Source organism: Myodes glareolus, chromosome 2, assembly GCF_982192425.1.
Source record: "Myodes glareolus chromosome 2, mMyoGla1.1, whole genome shotgun sequence".
In the NCBI taxonomy this organism is placed as follows: domain Eukaryota; kingdom Metazoa; phylum Chordata; class Mammalia; order Rodentia; family Cricetidae; genus Myodes; species Myodes glareolus.
Genome location: NC_142027.1, coordinates 26,704,477 through 26,729,444, shown reverse-complemented (window position 1 = coordinate 26,729,444; position 24,968 = coordinate 26,704,477). Strand labels below are relative to the sequence as shown.

The window sequence follows — 24,968 nt, the reverse complement described above, 5'->3', positions numbered from 1 at the left end:
TTCTGATATAATTGTCTTTGATCAAATCATTCCAAATATCGACCTTTTCTAGATGTAGAAAAAGATGGAAAACGCTTCTGATACTCCAAAGATTTGGATATGTAACAACTATACCACTTCTTCAGGTATGTGAAAGTTTGTGTGTGTGTTGTGTGTGTGTTTGTGTGTATGTCTGTCTGTGTCTATGTGTGTGTGTGTGTGTGCAGTGTGCAACATGTAGGAAAACCAAAAGAAGTAATTAGAGAGCATTTTCCTTAGTTTGCATGACATCTGTTAATTTGTTTCACTTGGATAAAAATCATACATATAACATCCATTCTTTCATCTGTCAAATTTTGGCATCTAATTTGTCTTAAAGGTTCTAATGCTGTTGAAGTAGCTTAAGGGAATAAGTTCATCATTTGTAGGGTTTAACAGAAATGATCTTTTATATTAAAAAATTAAAGAATTTTTGCAGCAGAGAGAAGACCGCAGGTGAGATATTTTATTGACCAACTTTCTAAAAACCTGTGAGGCAGAATAGAGATGGAGACTGTCAAAAGGTTTGTTTTCACACTGTTCAGGTAAATGAGTTCTAGAAAACAAAATAGAAGTCTCCGAAAATAAGAAAAGAAAACAGTGCCAGAATTTCCATTTAGTCACCACGTCTGTGGGTCCACCTCTCAAGGCAATCTCTACCTCAATTAACAGCACTCATTCTCAACATTAATTCTGCCACCAGGCAGTTCAAATCTCAACTATAAGTTAAGGACACTATTTTACATCCCTCTCTGCCCTCTCCTTCTATAATTTTTGTTTCTTGGTGATGTTAAAATGAGAAAATGTATTTTACCATATGAGTTGAGAAGGAAATGCTAAATCCTTTCTTCTTCTGGTACTCTAAGATGATGGTTGATGTTTAGGTGGATATCTCACTAGCTTCTTTCTGAAAATGGAAGCTTTCCGGTGTTTCTTTCCCAAGCCAAAACAAGAGCACATTAAAAGTATTTTTGTGCTTTATGACAATCAAACAGATGTGCAGGATAAGTTAGATGCTCAGATTACCAAAAAATATAAAAAGAATGATAACTCCTTTAAAAGTGATGACAAAATTTGGTAGTCCACTGTAAGTGAATGTAGAACCAAATATGAGAAAATAAATGTCAATCTTAAAACTCTAATCATGATCAAGCAAGTACAAAATTAAGATTTATGTGTCCATATAATTTTATGTGATTTCTTTATTTATCTACCTATATATACATACAAAAAATAAATCTCATGTTGGGTAAAAAGCCAGCCATCAATTTTATATTAAAAAAGATTAAATCCGGAGATAAATGTTAGGCATTCCTAGAGCCAGGATTATAGTCATTTTAATTAGCATAAAACTGATTTTTGTATATATTTTTAACCACTTGAGGCAATCAAGTGTCTGCGATATGCTTTTACGATTTTGACCTGATGTCCGTATCTGTAAGATTATAGCATCAGCAATAGGAATATTGAAGGTTAAATGAGCTATAACCTAGGGTAAAACCTAAGAATGGGGGGCAGGACATGTCTGCTGGCTTCCAGATAGTCAGTACTTTAGACTTCAAAATCTCAGTCCTGCATTCTTTTTCTGTTTTGTGGTTCTTTTGTTCCTCTGAGAATTCTTTTTCTTTCCTTTCTCTTTTGTTTCCTTGCTATGCTTTTAAAACGTGAGAAACCAGTCTGGATATGATAGTGCACACCTTTAATTCTAGCATGCAGAAACCATCCTGGTCTGTACAGTATGCTCCAAGAGAGCAGGACTACATAGTAAAAAACCTCTCTAAAAAAGAAAAAAAAAGTTTTAAAATTATTCTTAAATCTCTGAGCCATACAAAAGACAGAAACCACTGCACCCAGAAGAATGGTTTGCATTTACTGGGGTTATTCTTCTTCCTCTTCCTCTTTCTCTTCTCATTATAATTATTATTACCATTATTACTATTTAACAAAAATTCCTAATCTAGTAATTATTGATGTAGGCGGGCCTTCTGTTATGTGTTATTTTCATTGGTTAATAAAGAGACTGCCTTGGCCCTCTGATAGGACAGAAAATTAGGTAGGTGGAGTAAAAAGAACAGAATGCTGGGAAGAGGGCAATGAGGCAGACGCCATGGAGCCAGTCACCAGGTCAGACATGCTGAATCTTTCCCGGTAAGCCACCAACTCATGGTGCTACACAGATTATAAGAAATGGGTTAATCAAGATGTGAGAGTTAACCAGTAACTAACTCTCTAGAGATAATGGGCCAGGCAGTGTTTAAATGAATACAATTTGAGTGTTGTTATTTCCGGGGCTAAACTAGCCACGCGGGAGCCGGGAGGGACGGAAAGCAGGCCTGCCTGCAGCTCCTTGCTACAGATTATGTGAGGGATACAGAATAAATGCTTGTTTGGGCAATAGTTCTATGAAGCAATAGGTTTGTCAATACATGCTTTTTGCCACTAAGCTAGTATAATATGGACCCATTGATAATGTCTTCTCCTGTCTCTTTTCTTAAATGAATGTTCATTTCAGAATTTAAGGAACTCCACAGATTTTTTTTTAGATATTTTGAATATATTCTGAATTAATGTGCTTCTTTACAAAGAAGTGTTCTGTTTTTATAATAATTTCATTTATTTGTTTTTACAGGTGTTTTATCTGAATGTATGTCTCTGCATCATTTGGGTGTAGTACTTGCACTGGAAAGAGGGGCATCATGATTAATACATACATGTACCTTAGGGCAAATCCCCAAAATGCATGTATGTTTGCAGCCTCCTCGCATGCATGCTTTCTGCCAGTTGACAAATGAGTCTACACATATACACTCCTTATACACATCCACATAATCTTTCTCTGTACAGTCACTCAGTTTATATACTCACATAAATTTATGTACTCGCATTCTATATAGAATACATACATTCTAATGTGTGCCCTTCCTCAATGTATTTACTCACACTCCTTGTGTATGTGTATTCTCTACATGACCCATATACTCTCCACGTGCACTCATAATCTAATCTACATTCACACACATTTCATCCTCTCACACTGAACAAATAAGTACTATGTTATGCGCATATACAACTTTTGTCTTTCTCTCTCTCTCACACACACACACACAGCGTAGAAGGTAAATTAAACATCTGATTAAACTTTCTCCTCTGAGTTTCTGGTAGAAGAAAGGAGAAAACAATGGGAGCTCTTGTTTAGGTAGTGTAGTGAAAGATACAAGGTAACTTAAGAGATGTACTTTCATGGGACACATTCATTATGGAGGAATACATACCTATATGGCCTGAGGAATTTTTTATATAGGGCAAGAATTAAGCAGGGAATTCAAGTAAAAACTTTGTTTTCTTAGCAATGAAAGTTTTCTTTGGCACGAACATAGAATTAGTTAGAGAAGTGTATACTGCCCTCACAAAAGACACCCTAACTAGCTCCTAGCAGTTGGGTATGCAAAGGGCAAAATTGGGTTCTGCAAACTTAAAGATGTACATATTGTATCTGACATTATAATATTTAATAAAGAACTTCAGAGCCTATAGCTGACTTTGCCATTATTCCTGGAACTTACATTGCATTCTTAATGAGAAACAGTTTGGTATTACTAGTGAAGTATGCAAAGATATTCAGAATTTGCCCTAAAGTAGATTATGCTAGAAATCCAGGCAAAGAGGCTTAACACAATAGTGTAATAATAAGTCAACTCCACAGCATTCAAGAATTTTAACTTTTGCTCTGTCACCTTTGGTTGGATCTATGTTTCCAATCCCAGAAATATATCTGTGTTTTTAAAGTCTTAATTAGCTTCATAAGGAGTTCAGCCTCCAGGCAAAAAGATGAACTAAAAATTAGATCCATGTCTCAGATGCTGAGAATCACAAAAACAAAGGCAGAGGTTCCGATGTGTCCTCCAGTAAAACATGGTCCACCAGTGTTTGTAAATCCATTGAGAAGCCCCAGTTATGCAGAGATTGGGAGATATTGGAGTCCAAGGAATCCAGGGAGACTGATAAAAGGCACTTTGGGCTGAAAGGAATCATTCATGTGAACATAGACATAGGTGGTCCGAGGTGACCCAAGAAAATGCAGAGATGAGATTTATGTTTGGAGTAGCTATGTCCTCATTATCCAGGAAGAAGCATGTTTGTGAATCAAGGGGCAGATAACTCAGGGAGAGAAAGACTGAAGTTTGGCTCTCGCCACTTCCTTTGTGCATACATGAGATTTCAACTGGACCATTTTGAAATTATTGTAAATAGGCTGTTTCTCAGACCTAGAGTCATCATGGGCATGCACCAACTGAAGTCTTTGCTTATCAAACAAGAAAAAAATGGGGAGGGAAGCCTAAGCCATAAACAGAACAATTACGCTTCTTGGCAGAGGACGGGTGATTAGATTCAGCAGTGTGAAATGCATAAATATATTGCTTATCTCGCTATGCATGTTTCCACTCCAGAAATAATACCACGTGCAGCCTAGGAGACGCTCATTCTCAAGACTTGCCTATTTTCATCAGTCAATGATTTTACAGAGTGAAATATCAAGAAGCATTTTAAGATCTCATTCACTTTGTATGTTGCTCCTGATATACAAATTATATCATTTCTAAAAGTAAAGGTTTTTCATATAATAGACTTGGTTCCCCAGCAGAGTGAACTTTTCTTGAAAGCCTGGGATATAATTGAGTTTTCTTTCATGTCTTTAAAGCTTTTTAAAATTCATGAATTTCCTTATCATTTTAGCAGCAAAGCAAAAGTATTTCTAAATCCTTTTTGAATTTGATGTTTAACATTAACACATTTAAAATGCTGCAAAAATAGATGGAGTTGAATAAATCTTACATAAGGAAATATTTGATTTGTGATACATTTTAATATTGCAAATAGGTCACATATTCTCATTCTATCAGTTTTGTTACCTGTCACAGAGCTGTCTAGATTGTCCATACTGGATCCAGGTGTCTGGTCTAGTGCTCTGAGGGGCCTGGGGATTTCTAATGGTTCCTCTTCATCATCAGCATCCTCATCTGGAACATCTGTTTCCAAATCAGAAATCAAGGCTCCAGACACGTAACCTAATGGTGGGACTGGGGGCTGTGGAGGTGGAGTATTGCTTTGAATGTGCCTGGAATTTAAATGGAAAGAAACAGAAGACGAGAAGCAACTCATTAACATTCAACAAAATTATAATTCATGGTTAATGTCCTGTTATGCTAACCCATACTGTCTTACTTGTTTACTAACTCATATCATATTCTTTATGTTAGCAAAGATACTGTGATATGATTACAAGCCTTACTAAACAGCAACCACATAAACTACAAAAGTTCTTGTTTTGAGGTTTATAAGGTGATACACAGAGATGAATATATATATATATATATATATATATATATATATATTGAATGCTTTTGTATCGACAAATTATTCCAAAGAGAATAGAACTATTTATCATAAATCATTTTTTTACCTCTTCCCACCCCATACCATAGGTATTTGGTTTCATGGTTAGTGTTGAAGTTTAAACTCACTTGTTATAACCTATGAAGCATGTTTGAAGAAAGTTTGTCAGGTGGGGCCCTGATCACCCAGCCCTGCCTCTGGCACACTTCCTGCCCTATGAAGATTGGTTTTGGGATGATTCCCATCACATCAGGCTGAACAGCTGTTCCATTATCCCAGTGTAGATTAGATACAAATACTTTGTGCTCTCTAGGTATTTGCAATGCATCACAAGAACCAAATCTTAAAGGGGGATGGAATTTATAACATAAGGCGTGTTCAATAACTTCTTAGTAATGAGTAAATAAATTAATCCCAACATTACAAAATTAGCAGAACATGCACGACCATTTGTTTATTAGAAAATATTTAAAGAAAGCCCGAATGACTTGGCTCTCATTTTATGATTAACAAAAGTGTGGATCTGCGCTCTGCGGTGTACTTGCTGTGCCATGAGACTATTAAATAATTCCTTCTAACTTACAAAATGCTCAGTTTGAGGTAACTCACGACTATTTGCAAGTGTCAACAAAGAGTGGATGTGTTCTATGTCTGAATATTTTTCCTTGTCTTCTTATTCAAAAGGGCCGTCCCAGGTAAAAGTCATCACAAATAAGTAGAATGCGTTTTTGCCGCTGGCTTTTAAAAAGGTGAAGAGTTATTTTTGCTCTCATTTTCGTCTTTTGAGAAAATGTTTCCTGTCCTAAAATTTGCTTAATATTCCTCTGCCATTTTCATCTGTGGATTTATAAGCTAACTGTATTCTATGTCTTTCAATGGTAAAACCCCAAGAATGTTAAGTCTGGACATCACTTCTGTATAGCCAGATTTAATCGCTGATGTTATGGAGCAGGTGTTTCAGGCAGTATGCAACCCCTTGGCACTCATTACAATTCACTAATCTATAGTGAGGAAAGAAAAGCGAGTTTTAGTAAGCTCACTTAGATTGAATATTGTGTGTTGACAAGCCCACCTTGCTATATGTGTGTCGTCACATTCAGTTTGTAACAAGGAGAGGGATTTACATGACAAACAGGAGGACATCAAGCAGGATGACATATGTGGTCCATTTCACTGCAATGCTATAGATTTCGGGATGGGTGAGGAAGAAACAGACCAACAATGTAATTCTATATAGCTTTTGGCATGTGTTGATGGGAAAAATTAAAAAGAGATGAAAAACGTATTCAATAATTTAAACAGAATTAGAGGTTAATCTTAAATATGAGATTATGGTATGCAAGACTTATAACTATCTTCTAGTAATAGGAAGTGTTTTGTCCATTTCATCAGTCAGTATGAGTAGCATCCCCGGAGGGGCAGCTGGGATCCTTTATGTTTAGAGTTCTGTGAATGTGATGTGTAATCTTAAATAGGAAGCTCTTTCAAACCACAAGAGCAAACGAGGTATTTTGGTGGAGGGGGTGTAAAGGATGAATTACTACCCTTGTGTGAAAGTTAACTGTGGTAGATTGTGTAAGACCATTCTCAAGGTGAACATTCTCAAGAAACAAGGTCTAGTGTATACGAAGATTGAAGATATGGAAACAGCATAGTTTATTCACCCATTTGGGATACACTTAAGAAGCAGTTACTAAATGGGGGATTTTAAGTGTGAAACAGCATCAGTAACCAACTCAGGTAGAAGTCCAATGCCTTCTAAACATTAGAAATTAAATATAGACAGGTCGTTTTTTTAAGGAACATAAAAAGTGCAAAGAAAAATATTTGAAAAATGAAGCACAGTAGATAGCTTCACTTTGACTAAAAAAGTGTTGTTTAAAGTCTGGAGGTAGTCTCAGCTCTGATAGTATGATATTTTTGGTACAAGTGCCAGTTGACTTGGAAACCATGGTTTGTCCAATAATAAACAGGACAAGTTATCATAGGGCTTCTAGTCACAAAGTAACAACTTCATCTCTTAGTGGACTGACTGCTGAGGTCAGTCATGAAAGTAGTCATCTTTAATAGACCTGAGACCTTGTTTTCAGCTCTGCTCCCATATACCGTGGCTTGGTAATACTTCCTGCATTGTGCTAGTGCTGAGTAAACAGAGCAACCTGGAATTACAATGGGAGACCTCTGCCTTTGGAATTCTTCAGAATTTTGCACCACATCTCTTCCTTTGGCTTATCTTAATCCATTGTGTTTTATGAGAATAATTGGTAACTTTGATTATAGAAGATCCAGTGAATTCTTACAACTCCTTTGGCATATTCTAAAACTTTATAGTGATTCTGGGAACTCTGTGACAATATATCTAGCCATAGTTTAGGGTATTGTTGGGAGGGTCCCTTCTAAATTCATATGGAAGCTAATTATTAGCATTATAATCATTTACACATGGGGGAAGTATACATATGTATGACAAATTTCCCCATGTCATACATCTGGTAAGACCCATCTATCTTCATGGAAGTGAACCTAACTTTGTTCCTCCTCCATCGAATCCCACACTAAGCAATAAGAATCCACTTGGAGGTAAGACCTAGGTATTTTTGTATGTTCCATTTGTCCTGGTGATTCTAATATGAATCAGAGTTGAGTTTAAAGTATAAGAGACACATATCATGACTTAATGAGGAAACATAAGAAAATCCTACGTCTCTTCACACAATTGTTTTATACTTAGTTGTATTTTCTACAAAGGAACTTTTTGTGAAAAATGATTGTTTATGAAGTAGCATGTTTGATCATGCTGATTGTGAAAAAAAAATGGCTTCTGCTCCTCTGCAAAAATGTGTTTGGGACAGCATGGAATGTTTTTCCCTATTTGGTATCTTGGCTGTATTTTATTAATAAGCAGTGCATAAATACCAAAAATGATGAATAATTCACCATGAATATATCTCAGGGAGTAGAACTAGCCAAAAATGTAAAGCCCTTCATTTGACTTCAAGTATGGTGTAAATTAACAGATAGGTCGTATATACTGACATGTAAATTAGTGTTGAAAAAATAAACAAAATTCTCTAAAAACCATGATGCTTGATCCTAATTCTATTTCTACCATGTTTTCCCAGAACACCTAACAGTCTTCTATCTGTGATTTATGAATTTGCAGTCTTATTAGAAAAAAATATTAGTGTGTCTTTGAGCTTCTGTTGAGGCATTTATTGTTATTATTTTTATTTTCTAATCCACTTAATTCAGTCCAAACAGGGTCTTTTAATAACTGACACTGTCCATAGTAATTTTCAGAAGCATGCATTTACATATTCACAACCACATACAGAATTAATCACAGGCACTTTAAAGAATTTGAAAGGAGTCCTTTATTGTGGCATTAAAAGCACGTTCAAGGATAAACTAATTGGAGCTGGTTTGTGAATGAGAATGGATTCTGGTGTCGCCAAAAGCACTTCAGTCTGAATCCCAGCTTCATTCACTTCTCTAAGCAGCTTTGTGATGTTGGTCAGGTTATTTAAATTTCTGTCACCAGTTTCGTTATATAGACGGCTAACACATATTCTAAACCATTTCTCATCCCACCCACACATATTTATAAGCATCTCTGCTTAATATACATCCAAGAACATTTACATATGTAGAAAGTATAGGGCCTGTGGCTTACTGAGGATATTTACCATGTTTGTTTTGCTATATCAAACTGATAGGCCCTTGTTAACTCATCCAAATGAGCTTGCAGCATGGGTTGCATCTCTTCCCTTGGGGATGGAGTAAGAGTGGCAGTGGACTGCTGTCCAAAGGAGATAGCAGGTGAAGAGGCCACACCACGCACAGGAGGTGTCGGAACCCTATCATCGTCTTCTTCCAGTTCATCTTCCATACCCTGGTGCAAGTATGTTTGCACCGGTAAAGGTGGGCACCAGCTGTCACTGTCATAGCTGAAATTAAATAAGAAAATATGTTCACTGACACAAACATACACATAATTGCACAATTCTACTAGCAATAAACAGCAACCAAATGGTGTCTAAAAGGTTTCCAAAGTCTATGTCTTCCTTTTCGCATAATCGAGGCTAATATAGTAAATAATCTTACTATTATATTTCAAATTATATCTATTATCTTGAAATATCTCAACTTGTTCTTAAAAGACTTTCTTAGCTAATCGCTACCACACAGCCACAAATAGCAATAACTTTCCTTCAGTGTTACTCATGTGGAAACACCAAATTACTAATTGAAGATATCAATGAAGCCAATGCTTGGAGATGTATCCACTCCCTTTTCTTGTGTATCCTTGTGAACAAACAAAATGTTCCAAAAATGCTGATTGATCATCTAACATAAGTGTTGGAATTTTATTTACTGTTCTAGACCTAAGGAAAGTTTTTATTCCATATAATATACCTTTTATCAAAGCTTGATGATGAAGCTATCAATAATCATCAAAAATTCCATGAAGTTTATCAATAGAAACTCACATTATCCTTATCTCAGAAGTTCCAAATGTCTTGAAAAAGAAGTAATTATCTCATTTCAGTAAAATTAATTGGCACAAAATCCATCCTTTTATATATTTTTGGTTTATAAAATTTATTTTGAAGACGTAGCATATCAAAACAATTTTATAAGGCATGCTGAATTAAGAATATAGGATACTATTATAGTAAATTCTAAATCAATAACAGTTCTATTTACACCAACTCCATAGTTCTAGCATTTTCACCAAACAAATAAATCCTAAGATATTTAAAGAAAAGACTTTTCAAAAGTTGTTCTTCCAAAAACCCTAAATCAGTAATAATAGTTTAGATGGGAGAGAGGCTCAGGAAGCCATGCTTGGCACAGGGGAACCATGGCTAATAGAAGAAGGTAAGTTACTGTCTTCTGTGATGTAGCCACTGGGGAGTTAATCATGTACCAGTGGAAAGAGTCAGTTCATGCCCTTGTTAATAATTTTGGTTAAATCCAGTGGATCAGAACGTAAAAATCAAACAGAAAGACATGTGGATAAGAACGGCCTCCACAGGCTCATAGATTTGAATGCTTGGTCACCAGGTAGTGGCACCATTAGGTGGTGTGGCCTTGCTGGAGAAAGTTTGTCTCTTTAGGTGGGCTTTGAGGTTTCAAAATGTTCAAGTCAGACCCAGTCTCTCTCTTCCTTCCAATCTGGATATGGAATTCTGAGATACTTCTCTAATATTGTGTATGCCTGCTTAGCATCATGCTTCCCACCATGCTGATAAGTGAATAAACCTCTGAACTGCAAGCCAGCCCCAGTGCAATGCGTTCCTACATAAGAGTTGCTGGGGTCATAGCGTCTCTTCATGGCAATACAACATCGACGAAGAAAACATGGAAGAAGTGGGGTAGAGCCTTGTAGGAGGAAGTGGGGAAGTTGGTAGGGATATCAGGAAGATAAGAGGATGGAAGGATACCTCTGCATAGTAACAAGCAACTGAGACTGCTGTAGGGATAGCTCAAACTGCCTGGGGACTGTCAAAGTTCTGTTGGCCAATGGCAACAGGAATATGTTAAGTTACATGTGTGCAAGCCCAGAGGTAGGGACTGGAGAACTCAGTTTCCAAAGGAGATAAAGAGAGAAATATATTGGCCATAAGTGAGGAGAGGAAGGAATATGCAGATTCCACAGGACCTCATCACTTGTAGGAAGTTTGGAATTCCAGGCTCTCTGAATTTCTAAAATCTTATTTCCAAAAACCAAGTATTCTCCACTCAAAGTTGGGTTTACCTTTGAGTTCTTTGTTTCAGTGTCCATGTTCACTTGCTGAGGCTCCATCAATACCCTTCTGCTTCTGTGAGCATAAAGCTGAAAGCTCCGCTTCAGGAGCCCTGTACGGTTTGGAAGGGATGGCTGTCTCTACATGTCTTTTATACTATTGTGAGCAGCAGACACATTTCAGTGTGTTATCTCTCCAAGAAAATGCTATGGGCTAAATCTGAACTCCTATTTACTAACTATATAATGTGTGCCAATCTGTACTGAAAAAAATACATTTTTTTCTAGCACATTGTCATTTTAATTTGTTTTATGGAGATCACAGTTTTCATTTGAAGGGAGAGTTCTATTGTTCTAAAGTCTGTAACCAGCATCCTTTGTTATATTTAATGCTTTAAGGTTTTCAAATCCAATCAATCCTACTGACTGTTTACAAATTTATCTATGAAGACATCAGAACAGTATAAGAGAACCATTTACTTCTCTTCATTCTATTATGTTCATTTAACATAGTTAAGCTTCAATGTATTTTCTAGACAGAGTACACAGTTTGTCAGCAGAAATCTCACGCTGAAACTAAATGGCTTTGTTTCCTTTCTCCTTTACAATTTTGTACCCTGGTACCTTTGGCTGTAGAAACAAATTTATTTCAAAATAAGTATTTATTATGTAGAAATTTATTTCAAATAAAAAAAGCCTGGAGAGTTTCCCTCTCCAGGTTCTCTATTCTAATCTTATATGTCTTTAAGTTAAATTTTAAATCACATACCTTTTGTAAAACTTACTGGCAATACTAACCAGTGCTAGAATACTATATTATATAATTGGTACTGGCAATCTTATTGAACATTGAATTGAAAATGAATTTTAGATTTCCAATGTTGATCCTTTTACTTGTTCAGTTTAATATTTAGCTTTTCATATGTTTATAGTATCCACACTTCAAGGAGATTTCGCTCTCTTATAGCAGGCCAAAATCATATTTATCGACATGCAAAAATTATTAAAATAAAGCTTAAGTTTCTGTACATGAATTATTTATTTGAGTCTGAGTGCTACATTATTATGATTAAGAAATACATATTTAGAACCTAATAAAATAATTGCTCATTTTCAGTATAGATCATGATTGCTATTAGCCTTTACCAATAGTTAAAATCAATTTTACCATGAAAAGTTTGTTCAAAAAAAATCACATTTTTAGGAAAAATTAATAGTTGTATTTTTAACATTTACACTGGCATGTTGCCAAAGCTATTTTATGAAGTACTATATATTAAATATTTCAAATAGGCATAGCCCATTAGTTCCAAAAGTATTCCTACTTGTTGAATAATAGATAATTCTTTAGATAGTTTAAATGATGTAGAAATTTAGAATATAGCATGAGTAGGATAAGAGAGATAAGCATGTGCTATATTCATCACTTGTAATGGTAAGGTGAAAAGCATTAGAGTAAATTAAAATGATTCATTTTTTGTTATTCAGGTAATACTGAGCAAAGGAGAGGTTATTTAAAAACTCTGATAGCATGAAAAATGTAATACTAGGTAAATAAATTACATAGTGTTCTAAGTTTCTAAAATCAATTTTATTAACGTTTCAGTAAATTAGGGTGGATATTATCATCAATACTCCCCAGGATTCTCGGCAAAGATAATTGGAACTACAATGAGTAAATTTGATCACACTTCCAGGACAAGGAAGGCTGAAAAAAGTTCATGTATTCAATGTGGTTTCTACCAATAGAAGAAAAAGTAAAAAATGGGAAAAAAATATCTCAAAGAGGCTAACAAGAACGAATAAAGGAAGTCAAGTCAGGATGTAGTTCATATCATGTAGAGAACTGCTCATCACCTCCCTGGTATTCACTTCTGAATCCACTCCAGAGGACTAACTAGAAAGGTTTAGTGCAGCTACCCAGGAAAGAAGAGAAAGTAGCCGATTACTGTACATTTCATACATTCAGCTCCGTTTAATGGTTCCCTACACATTTTATAAGATTCACTTGCTTCAGGTGGATCCTGTTTGTGTAATGTTCTAACAAAATGGCCCACATGAAAAGAAATGGGGATGAAAGCAAGGCAGTGGCAGTGAGCACAAAAAAGAAGGACAGAGCGTCCTGGCTGGGATTAACAATAATGGTGAAAATACAGTCTCTAGTTACTAACTGCAATTTGTACTTTTGCACATTTTATTTAAGCATTATACTTCTGATGTCTTATGCAGTAACCTACAAAATCTACAAAAATACTCCCAATAGACAACCAAAGCTGTTCTACCCAACCTTTCAAAGGCAATTCCTTGTTCACTGACATTCTAATAGCCAAGTATGAGGCATCCTATTATCTGTCTTTCCTGATGAGTAATGATCAAGATGACAGCAAATCAATGCTGCATATGAACCAACTTATTAAAGGCCAGATACAAATACCAAATTACTAATAAAAATACAATAACATTCAACTCCAGCAGAAGCTTGCCAATCTCTAATTGCAAGAACAAAGCAAAGCGCCTATTTAATTACTATTGAATTCTTCCAAGCAGCCTATGACTATAATAAATGTATAGCAGTCAGAGCTAGGCCCTAATACATTTAACACATTGCCCTTTCCAAACAGAAGAAGCATATTAAGATGGGAAAACATTTGCACCACGGCTACAAGATTGAATTAACATTCAAATATCATTTCATTTGAACAATGATTGAATAACTTCTGTTACTGTGTACTGTGAAGAAAGAAATTGCCCATGAAAGACTTAGAAGGAAAACTGAAGCCTATACACTTACGAAACAATGCTGCTAATCACAATTAGTAACTAGAGACTATATTTTCAACATTGTTGTTAATCCCAGTCAGGATTCCCTACTCACTCTGTCCTTCTTCCTTGTGCCCACTGTCACTCCCTTGCTTTCATCCCTTCTCCATTACATATCAGCCATTTTGTTTGGAACATTCCAGACATTATCCACCTGAACTAAGGTTCTTGTTATCTAGTCTGTTATCAGTAGCAAAGCAGCTGAATTCTTCTACGACGTACAAGGATTCATAATTAGCATCGAAGCACTGTCTCAGATGTTCAGAGGCTTAAACCTGAACTGTCACTTATATCTTCTGGGAGAGGGAGAATCAGTTTTCTCCAATAGAGAGGCACTGCGTGTATCAACCACTTCAGGACAGGCCTCACATGCTGGAGCAGTTCACCACCAACATGTGATGGACTTCACGTTTGTTTTTCTTTCTTTTTTTTTTGTTTGTTTTTGTGGAGTATGTGTGCCATTTTTGTTTGCTTGTTTAAAGTTTCTCTGTTTGTTTTGTTTTCTTTCTTTTTGAGTGTGATTTTATTATTTTTCTAGGCTTTGGAGGTTGTTTTACTTGGTTTTATTTAATTTTTGAGAAAGAACTTAAATATGGGTGGGTAGGGAGGATGAGAGAGTGTGTAAGGACTTGGGGAAGGGAAAATATGATCAAAATATATTTACATTCAAAAATTGTTTAAAATAAACATATTTATCATAAAATATCAACATTGACCAACTTTGTGCAGCATGTACAAGTTGATGAATGATGCAGCTCAGCAATTGAGTGCAATGTAGGGATCAGCAGGACAGAGAGGCAAGGTCAGGCAATGGCGAGAAGTAGAAGAAAGGGAAACCATCACAACTAGAATAGGGTATAAAGGAAGATTGATGGGGATCTTTTCATTTTCCCTCCTTGACCAAAGGAAGGTTCCTCTATTTGAAGTATCAAGTTATATCACTGCTTGTATTTCGTTTTACTGTTTGGCTAACAATCTACTCTGGTTCAAAAATCCCTTTAGTTTGAATACTTTCTTCGGGTGATTTTTCATTAGCTTTGACTCTGGGCACAGATTCTGATAGCCAACCAGTTAGGGGTACTATCATTTATGAATAAATGATTCAAAATTCACTCAAGACTCCACTGACATAAGTACTCCCCTGGCTTACTTGCTTACTTCTTATTTTATTTCCATTGTTAAAATATATATATATACACATATATATATGGAAAAATAATTTTTCTCTCTCTTGTATGTGTGCACATGTGTGTCTATAATTGTATGAGAGAAATAAAGTCATGGGGGAATGAGAAGAAGAAAAGAGAACATGCTCATGTGCGTCTCAATGTATATAGTGCCTTAGGACCATAATTACATCTTTCCTATTAACATAGCAGATCTCCTCATATATTTTTTTTTGTTCATGTTTTTATTGCTTCTCTTCCTGGAACTGGCTCTAGCATTTAGGATACAACTTTCAAAATTGCTGACAAAATCTTTTATTGTTGTCTGTTGCAAATTGCTGTAGGAATTTCTACAGCCAGTAGCCTTTAAGTTACCTGCTCACTTTGGCGTGGCCTCTTACGTTACATATGCCCATGTCAAGAGCATATCGGGCTTCTTCCAGCTGTGGGATTCGGTTCCTGTTCCTCATTTGTGCAGAGGATTGTGATCTGTGAGATTACCCTAAATAAATAACCTTTTATTATACTTAATTCTGAGCTAGTGTGGAATTTCTTTTTAGCATCCTTCTTCAGTAAATGGCAATTTAAAAAATTGACAAAACTAATTTTACTGTAGGATTATTCGCTGGCTTTTACTTCTTCAAAACACACCTAGTTTTTTGGTTTGTTTTTTTAATAAGAAAAGTGGGGTTTTTTGTTTTTTGTCTTTGAGAGGGAGGTCTCATATATCTCAGGCTGGCATCAATTGGACTAAGCAGCTATATAGCTGATAATGACCTTTGGATTCCAATCTTATGGACTCTCCCTCCTGAGAGCTGGAGGGCATAGATGAGCCACAATTCCTGGTTTCATACATCCTGGGCAAGGTTTCTCTAACTGAGATGCATCCCCATGCCTAAAAATAGTTCTTTTTCCCACCAGCAATTTCTCAGCACTTAAGGCAAATAAGAACTCAAGAGTAAGATGAACTAATGATGAATATCTAAAATGTCACCATAGAACATTCATTTAACAACTGATGGAAACAGAGTCAGAGACCCACAGCAGAGCACTGGGCTGAGCTCCCAAAGTCTATTTGAAGAGTGGGAGGACTAAGAATATGAGCAAAGAGGTCAAGATCATGATGGGGACACCCACCCAAACAGTTTACCTGAGCTAATGGGAGCTCACCAAATCCAGCCATACAAAGAAGAAACCAGCATAGGCCCAAACTGGTCCCTCTGAATGTGGGTGACAGTTGCATGTCTGGGGCAGACTGTGGGGCTACTGTCAGTGGCACCAGGGTTTATCCCTACTACTGGTACTGGCTTTTTGGGAACCTATTCTCTTTGGATGGATATCTTACTCAACCTAGATAGAGCAGGGAGGGCCTTGAACTTCCCCCAAAACAATGTGCCTTACCCACTCTGAGGAGTGGATGAGGGTAGGGTGGGAAGGTAGATAGAATGGGTGGAGGAGAGGTAGTGGGAACTGGGATTGGTAGGTAAAATAAGAAATGATTGCTTTCTTTTCTCAAAAAAAAGAAATTATAAAAAATTATATAGCACAATCATTTTTATGTACATTGGCATGTATATGTTGAGAACATTCATTTTAACTATCTGTAATAATAAATTAATACATTAGAAATTTAAAAATCATATAATGAACTTTGAGTAAATTTTAAAAATAAATTATAATCACTAAATAGATTAAAATGACCTGTCATATCAATATTTGAAAAACCATTTGTGTAAGAACATAAAGGTACACTAACATAATTGTATCATCACCAAAAGAAATACTTCTCGTTTTTCCACTGTTAATAAGGTCATGTGGTAAGTTTCACAATATTTAGATTGAATTAATTTTCTTTCAGTGTATAAGGAGCATCATTATATCAAATGAATATTTTAAGGAGATTTGTTGGCAAAAAAGAAGGATATCTAAATAACCTACAATTTTCATGTGATCCAGATGTTATTCCTACAAAGCATTAATATTCTTTTCTCTTCCCATTCAAGTTATTAGTTTCATTTCCATATTTTCTGGCTACAATCTTAAAATACAAACTATTAAGTAATAATCCTTTGATGAAGTGTGTACCTCTTATTTTTCATGAGTTATTGACATATTTCCATCACTGGTGTGAATTAGGATCATATTCACTATTTAATTTTTAGGCCAGTAGAAGAAAGGGTAGGCTCACCAGGAGAAGAAAGAGTGGGCTCTTGACTGCTAATTTCAAATGGAAAAATTGGTTTAGTTAAGTAATCATTGTTTGCATATATATGGGCACTATTTCCCAGAAAAAGAAATGAAATCTATTTGAGAGATAGAAGGATAGAGAAAAAGATATGTGTGTATAAGTATGAGTAGACTATATACATATACATATGCTTTATTATGTTTATATATACATATGTGTGTGTATGTACATGCACACTATATATGTGTAGGCAAGATGGCATTTACTAAAAAAGAGAAATATGCAAAATTTATAAGCAAATGCAAATATTCATGCGATTTGAACAAATATAAGCCATACTCCACTATACAATTAAATTTTGTTTAGTATGTAAATACTTCTGTGTAAAACAAAATTTATGTAGAGAAAATCCATCTACTCTGTATTCTTGGGTTGCATACAAGCCTTGTCAAAATACTGAATTACAAACAGAAAGCAAGATAACGCATTTAGAAATATTAATTTAGATAAAATATTTCTTTTGATTTTTTTGAAATAAAAACCATTATGTATGCTTTTGTGTTTCGAATCACTCCCTACTCAGACTAACAGGAAACCAACTCCTGAGATACTAGGGAAAGAATAGAGAACCATCACATTTAAGGCCCATCAAAAGAAATTGTCTAACTTTAAGATTTTCTTATAGAGTGCACGTTGACGTGAATCCCTTATTATTCCTATCCCCAAATTCCCTTCAGAGCTGGTGATTAAAGTTCTACCCAGTGGTCCAGTCCCCACAATTATCCCATTGTGATAGTGCTCGACTGGTGGCGCCCTGCTATGGTCAGACATCAAGTCATTAGGAAGCGGCAAGGGATGATGAAGAAGGTGATTTTAATTCCTTTTCAGCCCTTCTCAGGAGTGCCTCTTTAGTTCACAGTACCAAGCTGTGGGTACTTGCTTTCAAACTAACGAGCAATATTATAAATGGAGGCTGATTATCGTGATTGCAGACAATCTAAAGCACTTGAAGGCCAAGGATTCTCACTCCTCAATATGGGCTGTTTTATATTTATCAGCTAAAAATATGGCAAGAGTGCAAACAGTAAGAGAGGATGCAAAGAACATGAGGCAGGGGGAGCCAGTTAAATGATAAAGAAGTACACAGTAAAAATCAATAGAGGTGGAGGTGCAGCCTTGGCCATGTTGTCAGAACACACCCTACTCTTACCCATTTTCCTGTTGCTCTGCAGCATAGTGCCCCAGTTCTGTACCAGGAAGGGGCTGGACTGGAGGAGGAGGTAGAGGGACATTAGCCCAAGTTGATCCATTGTTTTTCTGCGCTTTAGAAGAATTTTTGTTTTTCTTCTTTTTTCCACCTTTCCCACCTGAAAGCAATAAATTCACAGAGAATGATTATCTAAAGAAACAGAGTATACCAGATGCCAGGAAGTATTAATGTTTTCAAAACAACAGAATCAGTATGTTAGACATGATAAAAGAAAAAGCTATAAACAATGAAATGGTATTATCAAGAATATGTCAAGAATGAATTCTACCAGCATCGTTGTCTTTCCTAATTCATTCTCTGCAGAACCGAATAAACCAAAAAATATGGCCGCTGTATTAAGAACACATTTATTGCTTTATTCCCCTCTGCTACTTCCATGTTTCATTGTTAGATGAAATAATGATTCATAGCAAATTCTTTTAAATGTCAGATTTTACTGTGTTTATAATGCTCTTTTACATAATCTGTCTCAGTGGAAAATGCAGTATCTAAAGATTCAAGTTAAACTTTTCCATTAGAATTTATTCAATTTAATTAATCCATAGGAGTAACATTCTTCTCCCCAAAGCCATGGGTTTAAAAAAAAAATCAATCAACTACAGCCCAGAAAGTATTTGTAAATGCCTCACCAAGATATTTTTCATAGACTTTTTGTCCCATGAGTAGCAGCATTATTTGTGCATATATCATGCTAGTAGTTCTCAACCATTTTAACTTTAATATTCCATAAAATTCCAAAATGAAGGGAATTTCACACAAAGAGACTAGTTAGCATCTGTACTTTATATAATACAAATGAATTCAGGCACAAATATGAGCAAAAAGTAAGCCAACAGTGTATAAATCCTATCTGAACATACATGGAAATTAATAAACTATGAAAGCAAAACATTATTTAAATTATGCTATACAGTTTATTCTTCCAAAATTAAAAAAAATTAAAACTTCTTCACTACCAAAGATGGTACCAAGGTAGAAACAGAGCAAAGAAACAAAGAATGTTTGAAGGGTACCCAGCAGCTTGTATAACTCCTTTATCAGTTTATATGCATGTGCAAACAGTGGTATTGACCCCTTGCACTTAATCTTTATTAAAGTAAATGTTGTGAGTGTAAGATATTTGTAGCAGGGTTATCTAGTCATGCAGATGAAGCGCATCCATTTCTTTCTCCTATCTATTACTAATCTAAGTCAACAAAATCAGATTATAAGGTATAATAATAATATACTGGAAGCTCAGCAACAGATAACACTGGTACACTAGACATTCACATTGTTACAGAGTACACACTTTATGTGTCATGCATGCCTACATTCATAGCCATTATATCATCCCAGTACATAGTATTTTCACTTTTTGTTTTACTTCTTTGGTGGAAGAAAAGTACTTCAGCAAAGGAGAACAGGCACCTTCTATATTAACTTGTGTGGTTCAGAGCTTGATTTCTTTACCTGAGGACTAATTCCTTTATTATCCCAGAGGTCAGTAAGTAAATGCCATCTAATATATATGTATTTTTCCATAGACAGAAAATAGATGTTTCATTGAGCTATCTTTAGAAGTAAAAAGACATTACATGTAAAATGTTAAATACAGAATGGCACTCATTGTTGCTCCCTTCCAACTCCTCTCTCATTAAAAAATAAATCCATTTTGTAGTCACCTCTGAAAGTCTCCAATTATCCAGGCTCAGTGAATATGCCAGAAACAGCCTGTGTTTCAGAATTAAACAAAGAGTTTACTGCTGAATAATCTTTTTTTTCTATTATGAAATGAATCTTTGACTCCTTAAGCCTCCAAAATCATAAACTAAGACCAAGGACTATGTCATTTTTTTTATAAAACTGGAATTTAAATTTACTATTTTCAAGGAATAGGTTGAGCAACTCGTCTTTCCTTGCTGCACTTTCTCTTTTCCCTTTTGTCTTTGACGAGGACGGTTTGCATGAGTCCCACAGTCCTTTTTGAATCGTTATGAGGACACCAAGAGAACTGAATGATGAAAACAGGGAAGACTTTGTGTGTCCATTTTAAAGGTGAGATTCTGTGATTCTCACTGATTGCCCAGTGTTAACTTTCACATTCACATAGAGAGAAATCTGAGTTCCACCAGGCAGCAGTTTCTAAGAGCCACCTGTTTGTGTAGTGTCTAAACCAACTTCAGTCCTTATTTAAACCCAAGCTAAAATTCTTACTAAACATCAAGAAAGCATTTCAGCTTTTTTACAATTACTGTTGTTAACAACAGGCTTTACACTGTGCTTTGGAAACAGCTGATCTTGGAGGGAATTTCCCAGGGCCTTCCACCAAACATCTGTTTCCCCTCTTTCAGAAATGTACAATTATCTCTTTTCTCATTTTGAATAATCAGGATAGGAATGCTCACCAAAATGGCCGTGTGTGTTAGCTCCATGCTAATTGGTGAGCTTCTATGATAGTGGGGTGCATATTACCCAACCTACTAGTTAAATTCTGATTCTGAATCCTGACTCTTCAGGGAAATGAAGCATCTCTGGCTGCAACCTGCAACTAAAAGCTTCACCGTTTTAAGTGAGAACTTTCTACACTATTTTTTCGAGGCTTTGCCCAAATATTTGAACTCTCTCTTAAGTCAAATTGTGTTTAGATTTTATTTATCTAACAAATGAACTCCATGGAAGGAAAACTATGAAAACAATTTATTTTAGAAATAAATGCATGGAGAGGGGGAAAGAAGTGAGTAATAGTTGCCTAGCAAGCATGAGGTCCTGGCTTTGACTTCATCATTACCAACAAACATATCATACATATACATATATACACACACATATATATATATATATTAAGTTGAATGTATACTCTTCTTAAAAGTTGGTACATTAAATCAGAATCAGTAATTTTCATGTATGTATTTTATATTGACTACTATTATTTCTGTGACAATGAAAAATAGCTGAGCTTTAATCTTTAACAATTAAACTTTTAACAGAAGTTTTTGACCTTCTAAAGAAATATATTGTAAAGTATTTTAAGAATGAAATGTATTCACTCAAATAAGTCAGAAATGAAAGTTACTTAATCTTTGGGATTTTAAAAACATTATCAGCATCAATGTGAATTGATCATTTACAAACTCTACACTATGATTGGATTAGCTAGACATACGGCAGCTTAGTCATACATCTGAGTGTCAGGAAACATCCTTGTGAAGCAGAACAGAAATAGTGAACTCCACTTGAGTTTCAACTGAACAGAAAACTCAAAAAGGAATAGTCATTTTAATCTCAGCTACTGAAAATTCTTTCTATCCCCGATTGAGGTAATTTAGTATTCAAAGGTAGATTAAATATTCTTTATAACTCCTAGATCTGTACATATATGTTGTCTGGCAGATTGCTGGGCTCAACAATGTAGCAAGCACTACTGCTTTCAATTCTTTCAAAAATAACTTTTAAAACCTCATGACAATTGATCTATACCAAATATTTGTTGACTTGTATGTCTAAAGGCCCCATGTTTTACGGTATGCAGTGTTCTTTATATACATTGCTTGGTATTTACATATCTTTAATGAACTAAAAAAAGAAGCTTCAGCAAAATTACTTTTTAATTATACAGAACTATTGTGGGGCTAATTATACAGAAACGACAGCAAAAATGACATATAAGGTCATTCCTAAAGTTCCCCTGTATTATTCAGCCACTTTAAATTCATAACAGATGTTTAAATTTTTTCCTATTCTATAATGTATTTAAACCTACCAATAAGCAGGAAGAGCAATGACTCATTTTGGAGGGAAAAGAGGGCATTAACATTTCAGGCTAAGAGGATTCTATCTCCTGAGGAAAAGTAATTTAATAAATGTAATCCTAGTGGTGTTGAAAGTTAACTCTTTATGCTCTTGAAGTTGTACATGGCATATCATTAATCTAAAAAGATAAAAGCAACTTGCGTGGCATGACCAATTAGAAATAGAGACGACGTGAAATCAACAGTCAAATGGTGAGAATGCAATGGCAAGGTAACATGTCTACCACAAAATTTTCCTATTCCAGACAAGAATTCCCATGGTGGAAATGTCACTGTTGCTACGATAGAAATGCATTTCACTGTAACAAAATATATTCCTGCCCATGTGTTGTGTTATGTCTGCATTGTAATTAGTTCAGCCCATTTCATTCAAATACATGTTTAAATTTAAAGTATAAAAATAAAAAGCCACATAAAATATTATATGCATAGCTCTTAAATTGTTAATAATCTCCCATACTAATTTTTCATATTTGGCAGAGTCACCTGATTTGACAGATAATAAGCCTTTCATGTGATATTTTAGAAAACCAATCCAAAATTATGAGGATACATTGCTTAATCATTAATATAAGGCTCCAAAATAATTTTATTTCCATCATGTGTATTTTCTAGAATCAATGACCTGGAACTGAACATCGTGTATATCCTTTCCATTATAAAGTTCTCCTGACTCATAAATAGGACTCAGGACAGACAAAACACATCTGTTCTTCATGAGCAGTCTTTATGAAGATGGCTCTATTTTTCTCCAAATACATTCTTGCACAGTTCGTGAAGGGGTGACAGTGACTTTACCCCTCCTCCTCCCCAATCAAAGTATAACTTCACTATGGTCAACAACTGTCATCTGATAGATAAATGGCTGCTGGCTGCTACTGGGTTATGATGATTAAATATTTCTTCAATGGCAGCTAGAAACACAGGTCATATGCTCTTGACAAACAAATATTTCTCCTTACTGTGATCAGACCAACCTGAGAGACTGCCACTCCTTTCTGAGCTGTTGTGGGAGCTGGTGGTGCTGAAATCCTGTGACTGGTTGTGTGGCATTCTATTAGACAATCCCTCAGCCAATCGGTAGTCAGGGATGTAAAGTAAGGCTAAGGGTTAAAGGGCAGAGGTCATAGTGGCATCATGGGATTAGTTCACAGCACAAGCCCATGCAGAACATGCAGTTAGCAACTCAGAAGCAGATGTTGTGGGAGAGCAGAGGAATGCTTTATCTAGCCTTTCCTAATGGAAGTAGAGATGGATTGCTGGTTATTATTGAAAAATGCTAAAAGAATGAAACCAATTGGTGTTGGTGTGTGATGGTGAATTCAGCAGTGGTGGTGGCAGTGGGAGTGATTATTTAAGGTGCTGGAGACATACATGCCAAGAGAATATTTTAGTTTAGGTAATAAACCTTGGAATGGATCACTAAACTGAACATTAAACAATAGATACAGATTTCTATATCATGCATAAATGATGTGAAATTAATACAAGATACAAGAAACTGACTCACCATTGTTACCTTTGTTCTGATCAGGTAGTGAATAACCAAAGCCCATCAGGTCTGTTTTTTGCTGAATTGAGCTTTTCCACTGTGGATCAGGAAGATCAACTGCCAGTTCGTGGATGCTGTTGGAATGCAGGATCTGGGTAGTGGCATATGGGGTAGCCTGTGTAATTTGACTGGAACTATTGTAAGTGGTTTTGGTAGTGAAGTCAATGCTGCTATAAATGGCTCCATCTGAAAGCATCGTTGCTGTTTTATCCCCTTGGCCTGCGACTGGCGGCAGTACATCTGCAATGAACATAGGGAAATGAAACTATTTAATGATGCACAGGGACCCAAACTATCAGGACTGAAGATGAAAAATAAATGTGTCACACTGCGCGTCTGCATTGCAGCCGAGATGGGTTTCATGAGCCAATGAAGGGGAGATGATATACAACTTTCGTCAGACCATCAACCCCAGTGACAGGCAGGCACAACCCATGTCCTTCACGTCTCGCTGCTTACAACAGCTCTTCCCCCTTGACTTCGAGCACGAATTAGGAACCTGAGATGTGTCACTACTGAAAAACATACTCAGTTGTTCACTTGGTTTTAAAGGCAGAGAAAATGTTTGCCTTTACAGGAGTGTTGCTAAGAGGGAATAAACAAATTAGAGACGAATACATCTCTTTCCACTTCAGCACCAAAGAGAAAATAAATAGGTGTGGTACAGTTAAAAATGGCTCAAAATCATACTATCCTCACTACGAAATAACATTTTTTTCTTCTTGAGTGTTAACTTGCCATTTATTTTGCTTTATTTCAGTGTTGAAGTGGAGGATAACTGAAAGAAATCTGACTTCTTTTTGGTGAAATAACAAAGGAAAATTTTCAAGAACAAGTCATTTTCACAAAGGAGAGGATTTAACTCAGAAAAAAGCAATCTTGGTGATCAGTGGGTTTAATTTGTGCTATCAGCTCTGAGAATCAGAAATTCTTGTTTCACACTGTACAACAACAAGAGTTAAATTAAACTTTAGGATTAACAGTGAATATCAATCAGCCCATTTATCATTTGGGGAATGT

General features: G+C 35.7%; 1 protein-coding gene across 16 annotated transcripts in view; it reads right to left on the bottom strand.

Moving 5' to 3' along the window:
* Robo2 (roundabout guidance receptor 2) overlaps positions 1-24,968 on the bottom strand; it is a 1,551,815-nt gene that overhangs the window by 20,397 nt on the left and 1,506,450 nt on the right. For 10 of the 16 annotated variants that reach the window (XM_048422498.3, XM_085685684.2, XM_085685682.2 and 7 more), the window contains 5 exons: positions 23,907-24,188; positions 23,374-23,499; positions 18,546-18,702; positions 9,099-9,359; positions 4,929-5,134 (listed from right to left, as the gene is read on the bottom strand). In XM_048422498.3, the coding sequence (XP_048278455.1) occupies positions 4,929-5,134; positions 9,099-9,359; positions 18,546-18,702; positions 23,374-23,499; positions 23,907-24,188 (1,032 nt within the window). The remainder of the gene's footprint in view (positions 1-4,928; positions 5,135-9,098; positions 9,360-18,545; positions 18,703-23,373; positions 23,500-23,906; positions 24,189-24,968) is intronic. The other 6 variants (XM_085685685.2, XM_085685689.2, XM_085685690.2 and 3 more) reach the window with 1 other exon arrangement.